Source organism: Prionailurus viverrinus, chromosome D3, assembly GCF_022837055.1.
Source record: "Prionailurus viverrinus isolate Anna chromosome D3, UM_Priviv_1.0, whole genome shotgun sequence".
NCBI classification, from domain to species: Eukaryota; Metazoa; Chordata; class Mammalia; order Carnivora; family Felidae; genus Prionailurus; species Prionailurus viverrinus.
This window is the reverse complement of record NC_062572.1, coordinates 80,872,224-80,888,090: the sequence shown is the minus strand read 5'-3', so window position 1 is coordinate 80,888,090 and position 15,867 is coordinate 80,872,224. Positions and strand designations below refer to the sequence as shown.

The following is a 15,867-nucleotide window of genomic DNA, read 5'->3' as shown; positions in this document are numbered from 1 at the left end:
AAGAGTTGTGTCTTCACTAACTTACCTTCTCTGGGGCTCAACTTTTTGACGTTCTTCATTATTTTGTCAATCAAAATGTGACTGACTAAATAACAAAGAAAATCACACAATCACATTTTCAGTATGTTCATGGTCTCATTCTAATATGTATTGGCAAGCTACAGGGAAGCCTGGGATGTAAGGGCTTGAGTTTCACAAAGATTTGGGGAGGTTGATAGCACCCAACCAGCTCACAGCACCCTCCCTTGTACAGGAAAAGAAATAAAGCCTGTTCTTTGCAAATATGAGCCAGGAAATTGCTAAGTTCTGTACTAAGCTGGCAGGCACTTGGATTTCATGATCTCTTTCCATTCTCTTCCCAAGTTGTTGAGGATTATTGCAGAACTTTTGGGAAAAACTAACAAGTATTTTTCCCACACCAGGAAAGCTGCATGTTCTGTGTTTAAACAAGCATATACGTAAGATTTCTACACATGATGGATTGTATTAGAAATAACTAGCCTAAGATCTTGATATTCCTTTGTATTTGGTTCAGTTAAAGGTAACTGAGCTTGCTCAATATAAAATAATAGTTGTGTCATTTGGTCAACATCCCATGATCAAATTATGGTAATATTTATAAGAAAGAAGGAAAATTGAATTTTTAAAATGAGCAGTCAAGGGGTACCTGGGTGGCTCAGTCGGGTGAGCATCCAGCTCTTGATTTCATTCCAGGTCATGATCTTGGGGTCGTGGGATCAAGCCCTATATCAGACTCCATGCTCAGTGTGGAGGGAGAGAGGGAGAGAAAATCCCAAGCAGGCCCTGTGCTGACGGTGCAGAGCCTGACACGGGGCTCAAACCCGGGAACTGTGAGATCATGACTTGAGCTGAGATCAAGAGTTGGATGCTTAACTGACTAGGCCACCCAGGCGCCCTAATGACGATTACTTTTATGTATTTACATTTCATCTTCTGTGCAACATGGTCCATGCTTTTACTCTACGCTGGATTCTCCATTATTTTGAAAAAGTGACAACTCGAAATGTTTGCTTTAGAATGGGTGTTAAGATGTTGGCTTGCGGGGCAGGACTAAAACCCTGGTTCTCGTTGTGTTGTGTGATGCCATTGTGAAGTTGGCAGGTTTGGGGTGATAGGAGTTTCCTGTGGTTTGTCCAAATTCACACACTTAGGAGCTACATAATAACGTGGTTTTTTGCCCTGTTTTCATTGGAGATACCCTCTAGTGTTAAATTTAAAAAGCCAAATAGGGTAGTTTAAGGATGTTCAAGAATCTATAATATATATATAGTATATATATAGTATAAATAGTATCTATAGTGTACATATATATATATATAGTGTATATAATCTATAGTGTGCAATATGAGCCATTCGTGAAGTAATAAAGATAGAACCCACAGAATCAGGAAAGCAGTAAGAAACCAATCCATATGGCATTTCACAAACTGTTCCACGGTGCACTGCTCTTCAGTATGGTAGAGCCAGGCAGCTTCTCAGCCTACTTGCTTGTGCCATTCGTGAAATTCTTACCTAGTGTTCTGCCTGTTTCATAAAATCTCATGGGGGTCTTTGTGTACACCAGTTGTATGTGTGTATTTGAACTTCTATCTTTCAGAGATAAAGGAGCTGGCTCACTTGGTCTGTCTGATTCAGAATATAGCTACTCAGCTACTAGTCTGGCTTGACTCTGGTTTTAGTTTAGTTTAGTTTTTTTTTTTTTTAAACCTGATTTCCCTGGTCAAGTCTTTCACCTGGAATTGTGGGTGCTTTCACCTGGAGTTCTCATTTCTCCAACGGCTCCCTTTAGGCATCTGATTCTCAAATTCCCTTCTCCATTGCTGGGCTCCATTCCACAGTTACAGCTCCGTATTTCCACCTTCCTTAAGGACATTCAATCAGATTGTCCTGCTGTCACTTCATATTCAAATCCGTATTTGTCTTCCTCCTTCCCTGCCACTGGTTCCATTATGCATCCTCTATTTCCATCAGTACTACGATTCTTCTCCGTGTCACCCAGACTTAAAACATCGTAGTCATCTTTGACTCCACCCTCTGCCATGTTTCTTCAGCCAGGAAATCAGGAGACAGAAATCCATGTTTTCTTGTTAGTCCCACTCCAGTCCTTCTGCTGTTTCTTTAAGTCCCTATTAGGTCAAATCTCGACCATTGTAAAAGCCCCCTGACAGGTTCCCCAGCTTCTAGCCTCCACTTTTGCCAACCCCTCCTGTACCTGGCTGTCAGATTAGCCTTCTTTTATGTCTCTGTCTTGCTCAAAAACTTTTCAGTGACTTCCTTTAGAAATATAACACATTTGAAACATTGAAGAGCACGTCTCCACTTTTAGGCGGTCTTTGAACATAAAATTCCGTTCCCTACTTTATTTCCAGGTCTTTCTGTTGTACATATATATACATATATATATATATATATACACACACACACACATATATATATAATGTGTATATATGTACATATATATGTATATATATGTACATTATATATATGTATAAATATATATGTATATATATTTTCCCTTACATTTCGATTCTACTTGAATGAGCTGTAGGAAAGCAGAGATTTAGTTTGTTTTGTAAACTGCCCAATGTCCCATACCTAGATGGTGCCCAAAACAAATATTTTTTTGAATGACTGAATGGCTTCCGCCTTCTGGAATGTCCTCCTTTCTTTCTATTTAAATCTTTTATATGTTTCAGTCCCCTGTTGAGGTATCATCCTTCTGTGAAGGCTTCTTAGTTCATTGTGAAAGTTTCATTCTGCACTATTCAACTGGCATGGCAAATCTACTTGTTGGTTAACTTCTGATGAGTTTAGAATATGTACTCCCCAGCTGAATTTTAAGCTTCATGGGGGCAGCAACGGGATCTCAGGTATCTTGTATCCCTCATGGCCGGTGCCATTGCAAAGCAGGTACTTGGTACTCTTGTGAGTTGACTGGTTAAGTAGTTAGGCTGCTATGTGTTCACCCACAGTTTTGGCTTAGTTTCTCTGTGTGCATTCTCAACAGGGCAGTATTGTCTCCTAGGGGACAAACATTGGTTCGGGGAAGGGGGAGATCTGAAAAAAAAAATCTTAGATGCTACAGTGGTTTGTAGCTTTCTAAAGTTCACCCCTATCCAACAAAATCTTATTCCTTATTATTTAATTTTATGGGGCAGGGTGCAGGGCATGACGATCAAGGAAAAAAAAAAGTTTAGAAGAACTCCAGAGAGAGGTGATAATGAAAAAAGTGAGAAACACTGGTATAGTGCCATGGGATGTTGGGACCTAGAAGGGAAATGTTTATGTGAGAATTGCACAATAAATGTATGAAGGGAACCCATGGATAATTGAACTTAAGGAGGAACTCAGACTGCCCTTTTTCTTTCATTTCTGTAATAGGTGCATCCCTCTGGCCTGAGATCTATACTCTCATTGGTTAGGTACTCACTCTGGGGAAAGCGGGGTGGGTTATCATTGACATCTGAGAGGGTGATGTTGACCGTTGTGGTCCCAGCTAACCCTCCAAGCTGCCCTCCCATGTCCTTGGCTTGGATAATCACTTCATAGTATTCTTTGGCTTCTCGGTCCATGTTCATGAGAGCTGTCCTAATGACACCTGCAGGGCAGAAAAGATTTTGTTTTCATTTTTATTTTTTTTTTAAAGTTTTGTTTATTTATTTTTTGAGAGAGAGAGAGAGAGCTCTTGTGCGCGTGCACACACGAGTGGGGGCGGGGGCAGAGAGAGAGAGGGAGAGAGAGAATCCTAAGCAGGCTCTGCACTGTCAACGGGAACAGGCTCAGTCCCACGAACCGAACTGTGAGATCATGACCTGAGGTGAAACCGAGTCAGATACTTAACCGACTGAGCCACCCAGTTGCCCTAAGATTTTGTTTTTAAAAATAAAACCACAAATGCAGTGTTTAAGATGGGCTTCTAGGTTTCTCCCTTGTGCATTGTTAATATCTAGAGTCGAGATGCAAATCATCTGTGTTTTATTAAACTTGAGGTCAGGAGTCTAGCTTCAAAAAAATGCTGTGCTTAATTAAACAATTGGTGAGTAGGCCCTGTTCCCTCAGGAAGAGCTCAGAGCCCATTTCCTTTGGCAGCGGTACCGGGAGAGAACAGGAGGTGGCAGCAGTGTTCTCCAACAGAGTTAGGGACTTGCAGTCTGGGCAGATTTCAAGGGTCTGTCTTACCAGAGAAAACTGGGGCTTTGCGTCTGGAAAACAAAGCCTCATATGTCTGCAAATCTGTGATTTTAGATTTTCCTCTTTCAGCTTGCTCTTTCTTCAGCCCCTAGAGCCTTTGTAGTGTGAATGACTTTTCTTTAGGCAGCTCACTCCTAGTCTGCTTTTCCCTGCCTCCCCTATACCTGTAAGCAGGTTTGGAATTCTGATACGCTTTCTTTTCTTATATATCCATTCGGTTTTGTTACATTCTGCTTACCTACCTCTGTGCTTCACTGATTTCCGTGAGCTGGGACATGAAAGATGCTCTGTTGGGTTGTTCATTTTTAACATGCGTAAGGGACGAACTTCCCCAGACAGTGAGGAGCAGCATCACATTGTGATGATACAGTGCCATTTAAGAAGAGGGGTCTAAATCAAAATCCAGTGAAATGTGTTGTTTTGATCCTGCGGAGGATGTGCTGTAATGTTTTATCTCCCTTTTAGCCCTGCTACTTAGAAAAGTTGACTTCTCTAGCACTCTAGGCAAAGATTAAAGGCTTGTTTACTGCAAGTTTACAGCATGACCCTGGGCTAAATAGACCTTTTGCATGCAAACAGAAGACATTGGGAACCACAAACCTGTCTCCAGTTTACTCCTGTAGTGTATATATTGCATTATAGTAACAACATTCTTAAGTGAAATATGCAGCATTTTCCTTTTTTAAAATGCCCAATGGGTACAGCAATAACTATCTTTTCATGTATTTTTGACCTTAACACTAAAGATACCCCCTGGGAGCTGTCAAAATAATGTAAGGTTCCTCTTAGGATATAAAGGACACATTACCCTCTTCTTCTGTATTTTTCTTCCCTGTGGGCATCTCCTCACTACCCCCCCCCCCCCCATTTGTAGAATTGTTAAAGTTACTGTTTTATAGAAGTCCCTCACTGCAACCTTTTTTCTTTCCTCCTACTAATTTATACTCCTTCACTTTCTACTTTTATGATATAATTTTCTGAATGCCTGGTTCCCCTTAGGACTTCTGGAAAAAAACATTCTATCAGGTTGCTAATGGAAATGTATTTTTTCTCTTTCAAATGGAGAGGTGACTTTGAGTGTTCACCATCTACTCTACCTCTGTGACTGTAAGTTTCTTCACTCAAGTTCCTTGTTAATTACTCTTAGGTCTTCCATTTTCTGGTATGTAAAATGGGAATAATGGCGCACTCATGTGTTTCATGAGTTCACGAGAATAATGGGAGGCTCAAATATGGTAATGTCTGTGAAAGTGTTTTAAAAGGAAGAAAGATTGGCACAAGTGCAAGATAATGATAAAACAAATTCTGTAGTCAAAACTCTCAGAACTGAAACAAAACAGAAAAACAAAACCAAACTTCTGTCTTTTCTGCCACATTCCTCCTTACCCATCCAATTCTTTATGCTGTCCCCCCCGCTAGAGCTTCCCACTCAGTACCTGCCTTTTGGGGGGCCACATCTCATGCTCTGTGCTCTTTCCCCCGCCTCAACAAAACCTGTGCGTCCCAGCATCCATTTATTCTGGCCGTGTTTTCTGCTTAGTGCTGGGTGGCTCAGTGGGAAGAACATCAAACCACGTGTCAGGGGACATATCTATAAATAGAAGTACTTTGTTAGGTCTCAGTTCTCAATTTCCTTATCTGTTAAGTGACCAGTGATGGACTGGATGATTCCCCTAAGGCTCTTCATAGTTTCAAAATCAATGATCCTAGTTCTCTAGCAAGCCCGGGTTAATGTGTCAATCCTCTCAGGTCTTTCTGGAGAGATAAAAGATATTCCCTGGGGATAAATTCAGCTGTAGGAGTTATTGAAGGCTAGTGAGGCTATACCTTTGTGTAGGCAGGCTTTCTGGCCTCTCCAGTCACATTTGGTACATTGTCTATACGTAGCCCTGCTCTTACCCACCGGGGCAGTGCTGGTTTCCTGTCTTAATCCTAAAGCTTGTAACAATCTCCTTTGTTTTATATGGTCCCTAGAGAGTCCTTGAAAAGGAGAGTTGAGTTTGCCGTAAGCAGCAGTTATAAATTAATAGGGAATAAAGCAACCACCTCCCACAACCTGCATCAGATACCTGTTTTGGAGTCCACAGAAAAATATGGCTGGCCCTGGAGAATGCTGTATACTACCCGGGCACTGTTGCCGTAGGTTGGATCATCAGCATCTGTGGCTGTCACCTGGATGACAGAGGTCCCTGAGGAAGAGAGATGATGGAAACCTGTTCAAGTTGAATTGCTAAAGGCCGGATGCAGTCCGGAATGGGCATTTGGAATTGTTACGTTTGTTTCCTTGGGAGCATCCCTTTTGAGGTCAGGTTTCCATAACTCCTATCTGGTGCCTCTCTAGTGGGACAAGAGTTATTTGTGTTTTAAATTCTTAGTAACCAGCAAGAGGAACACAGCCTTTGGGTTCTTCATTGCTCTTTTGATAATACCAAAATGTTTCTTCCTCGTGAACCAAACATGTATCCGTCTATCATCTGTCTTTTAAGAATCAGAACCAAATAACCATGCTAGGCTTATTATTACTATTATTATTATTTTTTTTCTTTTTTTTTTTTTTCTTTTTTTTTAAATTTTTTTTTTCAACGTTTATTTATTTTTGGGACAGAGAGAGACAGAGCATGAACGGGGGAGGGGCAGAGAGAGAGGGAGACACAGAATCGGAAACAGGCTCCAGGCTCTGAGCCATCAGCCCAGAGCCTGACGCGGGGCTCGAACTCCCGGACCGCGAGATCGTGACCTGGCTGAAGTCGGACGCTTAACCGACTGCGCCACCCAGGCGCCCCACTATTATTTTTTAATATGACTGATTTCAGTGTCTGTGTAGTTTCCTGCCTAAGGACTTGGTTATCATTTTTGGTACTTTGTGAGCTGTTCTGAACATTCTCTCTTTCTGGGTATAAAGAGGGCGATCTTCTGTAGAACTGCTTTTTGTGAGAATCAGTGACTCTCCACCTTACCCACTGGTGACATTTCTGGCACAGTGGCGACATAAGGTCCATCCAGGAACTTGGGCTCATTGTCATTGATGTCTTGGATTTTGATGATGAACTCAGACTCCGGCTCCATAGGCCTGCCTGTTCTCCTGTCTAGGGCTTGAGCCCTTAAAGTGTACTGGGCCCTTTCCTCTCGATCAAGCCTCTGAATGGCGTGGATGTCTCCAGTGGTATCGTCGATGGTAAACACGATGCCTGCACCTTCTCCTGAGAGGATGTATTTGATGGATCCATCCCCTCTGTCCATGTCTGAATGGAGCTGGGGAAACAAACAGAGAAACTTGAAATCTCATTATGGATATGAACAGGTGTTGGAAATAAATGGATTGTCAGTTTGGTCCAAACTTATGACCTCCTTTCAAACAGTAGTAATTTTTTTTTCACTCAAGTGTTTAAAATGTTGATCTACAGAGAATTACCATACGTTGAACATGATTGTATCAAGGAGCAAATACAGACTGATGAGTAAGTAAAGTTTTTCCATATCACATTCAGTACCCTAGACTTACCACTATATCTTTAGGTTCTTTTCCCTGAGAAGTCTAGAAAACAGGAGTTCTGGAAGTATAGGCCCCCAGCATGAGAATAGAAGCAAGTATCATAAGGAGGAACCTAGCTTTTCCACTTAAGAAAAAAATGAACAAGCCTAATATTTAAAAGTAAAGTTTTTGACATAAATTAAGTTTTTAAGTTTCAAAAACCTGCTGATGATTCAAGTTGCCTGAAAAACTGATGAACTGATTTAAAAATAGGCTGTGGCCACTGTACTGGAAATTGTAAGTGACTTCCAGGGACTCTTGAAACTCTCTGATGCTGTGGTCCTAATCCAGTAATTGCATTCGGTAGGACTATGAGTGCTTGCGTTTCAGGTGTCAACATGGGTTTACTGGAGGTTGTTATTATTTGCATGAGTGTATCTCTCTTTGGTTGGACCGTTTCCTGGGCTTGTCATTGAACCACTCAAATCTGTATGTGGATGGGGACATGCTTTTATCTGCCCATCCAACTGTGTTTTCTACTGGATTACTCTGTCTGTAATGACTGATGCACTCTTAAAAGGAGTCCGGGGGCCCTATATTCATAGTAGGCCTAGAAAGACGTTTCTTCTGCATCTGTAATTATAGATATAGTTCTATGGCAAGAATCCTGGAATTTTGTGTTATCATATAATAAGAGTTTCTCTCTAAAGGGGGCCACCACTAGGTCTGTGGTTGCCTGGGTTTTAGCACTTTGCACAGTTCAGAGATTTAGTTTATAAATCAGGCAACCCGGTGTTACGCTTAAGCTAGTGGGGCAGATAAATGGGGTCTAAAACACGAAGGCGGTTATAAATTGAGGGCCCTTGACAAAGTACTGGATGTTTGTTAGTCTCAAATTTCTGATATTATAAATGTGGAGAACATCATTAATACTTACTTTGAAGGGTTGTTGGGATCATTAGAAATTAATGGATGTAAAGCACCTGGCACACTGTCTTTCCCATAATAGGAGCGCTACAAATGGGGCCGATTATGATGATGATAGTAATGGTGATGTGCATAGAGAAAAGGGTCTTAACAGCCCCAAATCTTCTCTGCTTCTTTCAAATCTTCAAGAGTTTAGCAGAGACGGCTGAAACCACCTGTTGGCTTTTTTATTATGCACAGTCTAACAGTAAAAGCTGCAGAAGGCTGCCTGAAGCATTGCTGGGACAGTGTTACTCTGAGGATTAGGTGGCACAGATACCAGGAGAACACCTGAAAAATGTATTCACGGCATCCTAAGACAAGGGTGGGTTTGGAGGTTGTGGCTGGCTCTGAGGTGATCTCAGATTGACTCACGGCCAAATCATGCAGGCAACTGTTTTGCCGCCTAGAGGAATTCAGCTGTGTCTTATCTAGAGAAGAGAAATAGAATAAAATTGACTGAAAAAATAGCTGTTGATTTTTTTTCTACTTCAAGAATTCGATTTAGAATATGCAATTCTCACGTTTCCTCATACCATATACGGTATTATTATTTTTTGCAATCCAAATCTTCTAATAATGCAGTTAAAAAAAAAAGAGGTGGCCAGCTCTTATTGTGTAGAATAGAAAGCCATTTTGTTGGGACCTGGCCACAAAGAAATGAAAATCCATTCCATTGGGAGCTGTGTTTCCAGGCAAAGGGATGGAATTGGGCGAAGGAGGACAAGGACCTCAGGATGTTTTTTAACTTAAAAAAAGTTGCTGAGTATTTATATATGTTGTAAGACATGTAATCTTAAGGCATGTGACATAGAACATTTACTTAGAATGAGATAGGTTCATTTAGGGCATGGCAGATTATTTAGGGGGAAAAGAAAAGAATATCTGACATGAAGTACACAGGACTGTTTTGAGGTGTTTTGCGTATTATCTAAAAAGTTTTATCTTATGGTCCTTAAAAAAACTAAGCATGCTCTCTATCATTATAGGCCAAACATAAGTGTTCTGCCTGTGGGGAGAGCTTAATAAATAACAGAAGACTAACATCATTGCTGCTGCAGGGGGTTCTAGTTCCTTAGGAGCCATCCGGCTGGCTGAGGTCAGTATAATCTGGGCTGAACCTCAGATCTGTTCTCTGTTTTTGTCAGTGCTGGGAGAAGAATTTGAGGAACTCTGTATGGTAGGTTCCTTGAAGGCGGGAACCATGTGGCTTTCATCGCAGTGTGGGTTCTCACATGCAGCAAATGCTCAGTACAAGTGTATCGAATGGGGCATGTAGCGTACAGGGTTAGGTTTAAAGCATTTTGTGGGATCTTGTTCCCTTTGTCTCAGAAGAGCTAGCAAGCATCTTGCAGGTAGCTTCTGTGTGTGTGTGTGAGCCCGTGTGCAAGAGAGAGAGGAGAGAGGGAGGGAGGAAGGAACAAGAGGCATGATGAGCCTCTCGTGAACAGGAAGAGATGGGGACCAGCTATGAAAGGGACCAGAATCTGCTTACACAGAACTGTTTTCTGAGGAATATCATTGTATCAGTTCAGGATCCAGTCAGGGAACAAAACCTAAACGAGTTATGTTCACAGAGTGAATTTAATATGGAGGATTGAAAAGGCAAAAAGGGAACATGGAAGTATTGGAGAGAGAGAGAGAGAAATTCCAGGAAACAGCTAGCGTCCCTCTGGCTGGGGGAACAGAGGGCAGCAGTTGGCGCTTCTGGAATCTAGATGTTTGGAGGAGGCTGGGCCTGAGGCATCCGAGGAGGGAGCACGGCCGCCTGGGGCTGGGGCTTCAGGAGCTCAGTGGATGTGCCCCTATCACGCACTTCTCTCAGACTTCAGACTCCGATTTCTGAGAAGGGTGTACCATCCAGTCGTGCTGCTATTGTTGAGGGGGTGTGGCGAGGCTGGTGCTGTGCTGGGGGTGGGGGAAGCATCCAGGAACTGGAGCCATTTGCTGGCTTCCAGGAACAAGTCCCTTCTCCCTCTTCCTGCCTCTGGTTCTCCCTCTAGTACATTGTACCGTCAGAACCCAAGGGGGAGCTGGTCGGGAAAAGTCTGTGTCTTGACATCACCGTGTGGAGTATGGTAAGGTGAACACAGAGCCAAGAGACCCCAGCTTCCGGAGCAGCTTGGTAGTGCGCATTTAATATTAGGGTTTACCAGCCGTAGAAGACACGTTTGGTTGCGACCGTTGCAAACATGAGACGTTGACGGCTTTCCCCGAAGTCACTCAGCAGATTGGCCGTGTACTAAAAATGTGTTTTCCGTTTCACCGTATCTAATTCACCTAACACTGTCTGAGTGCCAGCTCTTCTGAAGAAGGTAAGGAGCTTCTGGAATGGAGTTGGCAGCACATGCTCATGCACATCTTGGGAGAACATTCTTCTCCCCCAAATCCAGGCAGAATAAGACAGGTGGATATCCTGCTTACCCTCGTAATGCTTCAGTTCAGCTAAAGGAGTAGTGAATGATGGGCAGTCCATGTAGATTGTGACAAATCTTGGTTGATTTAGGATTTTAAAATCAAGGGTGATTTTCACTCTGTTTTGGTCATCTTTCATAGTGCCTCGTACAATTCCAGGAATGCAGTAGTGCTTCCACTTTGTGGTCAGACAGCTGCCGTGGAGCTGTGGACCTCAGCATGCCTTGGAACCGCAGCGTCGTGCCCAGGCACAGGCTCTCTGCATCCCCCTCTTTGCATATGTCAATATAATCTAGCTTTAACTCGACACTGCCTTGTCCCTGGAAAGCCCAGTGTGGGTTTTATAAGGCCATACCAATTACAGCCGGTAATTGTTGCCATACTCCTTCTGAAATAGGCAAATACTCAGGCAGGCTCTCTAAACAGACATCTTCCAGAGCTCAAGGTGACAGACTGAATGCCCCTGGGGGGGAGAGGGAGTGAAAGTGGGTGAATTCTCTTTCATAACAAAGTGAGGGCGGAGGGAAGTGCCTGGGTCAGTGAATATAAAATGTGGAGGTCACACCCCACTTCAGTGGCTGCGCAGTGTTGGTTGAACAAGGTGGCTGAAGAGATGCACGCAGGGTGTTCTGTGTCCTGGGTTGGGGTAGTTAGGAAAGGGTGGGCACTAATCATGAATACTCGAGGGTGCTACACAGCCAAGTATTCCCAACGTCAGGAAGCAGTCAGGCTTGCTTGGATTCCTGGTGTCACCCTAACGCCATCGACTCTTGTGTGTATTTCTTAGGGCCAAATCTCAGGGCAGTGAAAAGGAAAACCCGTGGCTTCAGTGTCAGATTTCCTGTTACCTTCTTTGTAACTGGGGGCAGTAAGCATAACGTCTCTGAGCCGTGTTCGGTCGGCTGAGTATCGGAAAGTGGTGAATCATACTCGCCTCACAGCATTGTTCTGATGGTTAAGTGACCTGCTCTGTGTGACTGTGCCTGGCACGTGGTCCTGTGGAAGCCCGGTAAAACGTTAGGTGCCCTCGTCTTTCTGTAGTTTTATATGTCCAGCTCTGTGCTGGGTGCTCAGGGTTGGAGAAGCGTAGGGAAGGCTACAGATGGCATCTCAGTTTCCACCCACGGGAGAAGGGAAGGGGGCTCTAGACTGTACATGCACACAAAGCAACTACTGAATACAAATGTATTTTCCGAAACTTACTTTAGCAGTAGCCATGTATGTATAGTTGGAAGAAATATTTTACAAATAATGAGTAGCTAGAAGCCTTTGGAATTCTGAATAGATAGAAGATGTGTTCATGATGGCAGTGGCTTTTAAGCTAGGGCCCTGAGAAATCTGAACATGATTCAGCAGAGAGCTGGTGATTGTGTGTCCTGGGCAGGGAAGTAGCCTGAGTACACGTCTGAGGTAGGGACAGATGCCCTAGGTGTGTGTGTCAGGGTCAGTAAGGAGACCAGCGTGACTGGGATCGGGACTAGATTTGAGAAATCATGGGGGAGGGCCGGGTAAGGGAGAAGGACTCATTTTCTGCAAGCCCTTGAACTATATGCCAAGAGCTCTGATAAGCACTGGAGCCACAACGCTTTCTTAATCAGAGGAGTGACATGATGGAAAGGGTGCTTCAAGGAGATGAATGTCCTGAGTCCTGGGGGGAGGAATGGGAAGATCCTCTCTACAGGGAGATGGGCAGTGGCTGCTTAGTTAATCTAATCATGAGGAGCAGAGGGACCACAGTAATGACAGAGCCTGGAGAGGATGAGGTGACTCTGAGAGAAACTGGCAAGGAGATGCTGACAGGATGTGGTGACTGGTTGTGCATGAGGGATGGAGAGAAAGAAAGTCAAAGCCACAGATTTTGAGGCTAAGAGATTTGCAGCTGCACTAGGTGTATGCATCCTGAGCTACTGAGTTCCTGTGACGAAATCCCTGCCTACCGCTGTTACCACCACTATCCTTACCACTACTGCTACAGAGTCATGGTTGTGAAGATCTTACTCTGGACCAAGTACTGTGCTAAGCACTTTACATGTATTAGCTTATTTAACCCTTACTGTGCCATGAGGTATTCACTTATTAAATGTCTTTTTGAATACCTTCTATGTGACAGGTGCTGTGTTAGGCCTTGGGGATAAAATGGGAGCAATGTCCTTGCCCTTATTAGAGTCTAATCCAAAGGCTTCAGACAATGCTCCTGTCAATAAACACATGGGTGAGATATTGTGGGTTGTGATTAGAGTTCTGAAAAAAATAATGGTAGTGAGAGAGCCTGACCAAGGGGCCTACCTTAGAGAATGGTCAAGAAAGACCTAGATTCAAAATGAGCCCTAAAGAGCGAGGAGAAGCCAACCACCAAAGAAGCCAGAGGAAGAATTTTTATTATGGAACAATAAGGCAAAGCTTGGCAAGTTGTAGGAAGTACCAGGAAGCTATGTCTCTGGAACATGAGACCAAGGGAAAGAAAGAGTGGCCTGCAGTGTGGCAGGAGGCCAGGAGGCAGGCTGGGTCAGAGAGGAATAGCCATGGCAGCCATGGGGAAGAGTCTGGATGATTCAGAGTACAATGGGAGGACATTGAAGGATGGAAGAAGAGGGACATGGTCTGACTCTCATGTGGGGAGATTGGATTGGAAGAAAGTGTGGGTGGAGGTGCGGAAACTGGTTGGGAGTCTAGGCGTTTGCAAAGGTGAGAGGCGACAGGGGAAGTGGAGGGAGGAGGAATGAAGGATTTGGGGATATGTTTTGGCTAGGGGCTGACAGATTGCTGGTGGAGAGCATGTGGGGGGCAAGAGAAAGATTTTACAAACTGAGTGATGGCAGTGCGAACATAGGGAAGATGCCAGGGGTGGGCAGACTCGATTTGGGAAGAAAACCAAGAATTCCTTAGCGGATATGCCACGTTTGGGAGGGCTTTGAGCCATAAATGGAGAGCTGTCACGTGTGCAGTGGGGTTTATGAGTCTGAAGCCCAGACGAGCGGTCTGAGCCAGAGATAGAGGTTTTGGATTCGTTGGTCTAGAGGTGGTGTTGAAAATCATAGGGCGTGGCAGATCCATCCAGAGCATGAATGTGGGTAGAGAAGAGACCCCAGGCAAAGCTGACGAGATGGACCACTAATGGAGGGTGTCAGGTGAAGGGAGAAGACCAGCAAAGAGGCTGAGGAGGAAGGAAGGAAAATGGGATTGTGACGATCATGAGGCAGAGAGAGAAAAGTGAGTCAAGAAGGAAGGACTAGTGGGCAGCGTCTGAGGCTGTGTCGGGCAGTTCCATAATATGAAACCACAGGATTTGGTAGTAGGGAGGTCCTTGGGGGCACTGAAGACACAACTTTAATGCAGCAGACAGAAGTCAGATCTGAATCCACAAGTGGGTGGGAGTTGAGGAAAGAGACAACTCTTGGGAAGTAGTAGTTCTTTTATTATCCCCATTTGATGTTTGAGGAAACAGAGGCTAATGGGGCTTTGTGTCCTGTCCAGAGTCACTCCGGAAGCAGTTGGTAAAGCTGGGTTTTGAACCCACATGTGTTTGACTCTGAAGCCCACCCACATTCTTAGCCTCTGTGCTAAACAAGTGTTTAAGTTATCATTTGAATGAATTATTTATTTTCTAATTAGGTCCTTGTTTCCCCTTTTCTCTCACTTGGTTGCTTTCACAAAATGGTCTCTGATTAGCATCCAAATAAAGTAAACACAGGAGAAAGCCTGGATTAAAAATGAAATGATGATAGATAAATCAAGGGAATTCGAGTGTAAAGTTTATAAATATATTCATTGATTGTCTCCAACTATTCTAAAGCGCATGCTAGGATCTTCTGAAATGAAGAATGTTTTATTCTTTTTTTTTTTCCATTAAATTTAGGCCCCAGGCAATACCTGTGGAAATGCTTTGAAAAAAAAAAAAAAAACACCAAAACAAAGCAAAGTAAAAAAAAACCCTCCCTCCACTCCTCCCTTTTCATTTCCCAGTTTCTTCCCCATCCTGTTATTCCCCAGGCTGCTGCTGCCTCTTTTGGGACTCGAATGTTTCTCGCAGGGTCCCAGGCTTTTCCTCCAAAATCCAATTCCTTGTTTTTTCCCACTTAGAACAGACATATGAACAAGGCGAGAAATCTTTCCTTTCCTGACTGGTATCTGACAAAGCAAAAATTAGATTTCAGCTAGCTGTCAAGTAACATACCGCTAGGTAAAATTGTTCTCAGGACCCAAACATGGGCTCGGTGACCTTTTCATATTCAGTTCATATTCATACTCTCTTTCAATATTCAGAACCCTGATAATGTGTCTGTGTGGCCATTCTTACCTTGCCGACATACAAAGGGTCAGTTCCAGTGTACTCTTCCAGAACAAAAAACTGATTCCAAACCCAGCTCCTCTTTGTCCGCGAGTGTGACTGTGGCTTATCTGACAGGAGCGCTTCTAATTTGCCTGGTGGTGTTGGCGTGCCGGAGAGAACGGTGGTCGTAAGGTCCATCAGTCCCCAGAAGTACAAGGACATGCCAAGTCCCAGCCAGCTCTTTGCATTGCTCATTCTACCAGAAGTCCACATGGGATTGCCAGGTTTTCAGAAAGTAAAGTACAGGATGATGAAGCCACTGGAACTTGAGGGTTTTCCAAATAAAAAATAACTACTACAGTTTACCGGACACTTAGGCTTCTCAAATGAGATCCCGATTCAAGTCAATCTGCTTGAAGTTGACTTCCTGTCAAGTGAAGGAGAACACACTGTGATGATGTCAGTTCTTTCCTGTGGGCTTATAGCAAGTTTTCAAGAAATGTCAGTAAATATTCCGTTCTCTACTCCATGA

The 15,867-nt window shown here is 43.6% G+C and overlaps 1 protein-coding gene across 1 annotated transcript in view; it reads right to left on the bottom strand.

The window, feature by feature from the left end:
* CDH20 (cadherin 20) overlaps positions 1 to 15,608 on the bottom strand; it is a 51,829-nt gene extending 36,221 nt beyond the window's left edge. The window contains exons 1-4 of the mRNA XM_047827879.1: positions 15,363 to 15,608; positions 7,170 to 7,464; positions 6,282 to 6,401; positions 3,452 to 3,619 (exon numbers count right to left, since the gene is read on the bottom strand). Of these exons, the coding sequence (XP_047683835.1) occupies positions 3,452 to 3,619; positions 6,282 to 6,401; positions 7,170 to 7,464; positions 15,363 to 15,608 (829 nt within the window). The remainder of the gene's footprint in view (positions 1 to 3,451; positions 3,620 to 6,281; positions 6,402 to 7,169; positions 7,465 to 15,362) is intronic.
* Between the last annotated feature and the right edge of the window lie 259 nt (positions 15,609 to 15,867).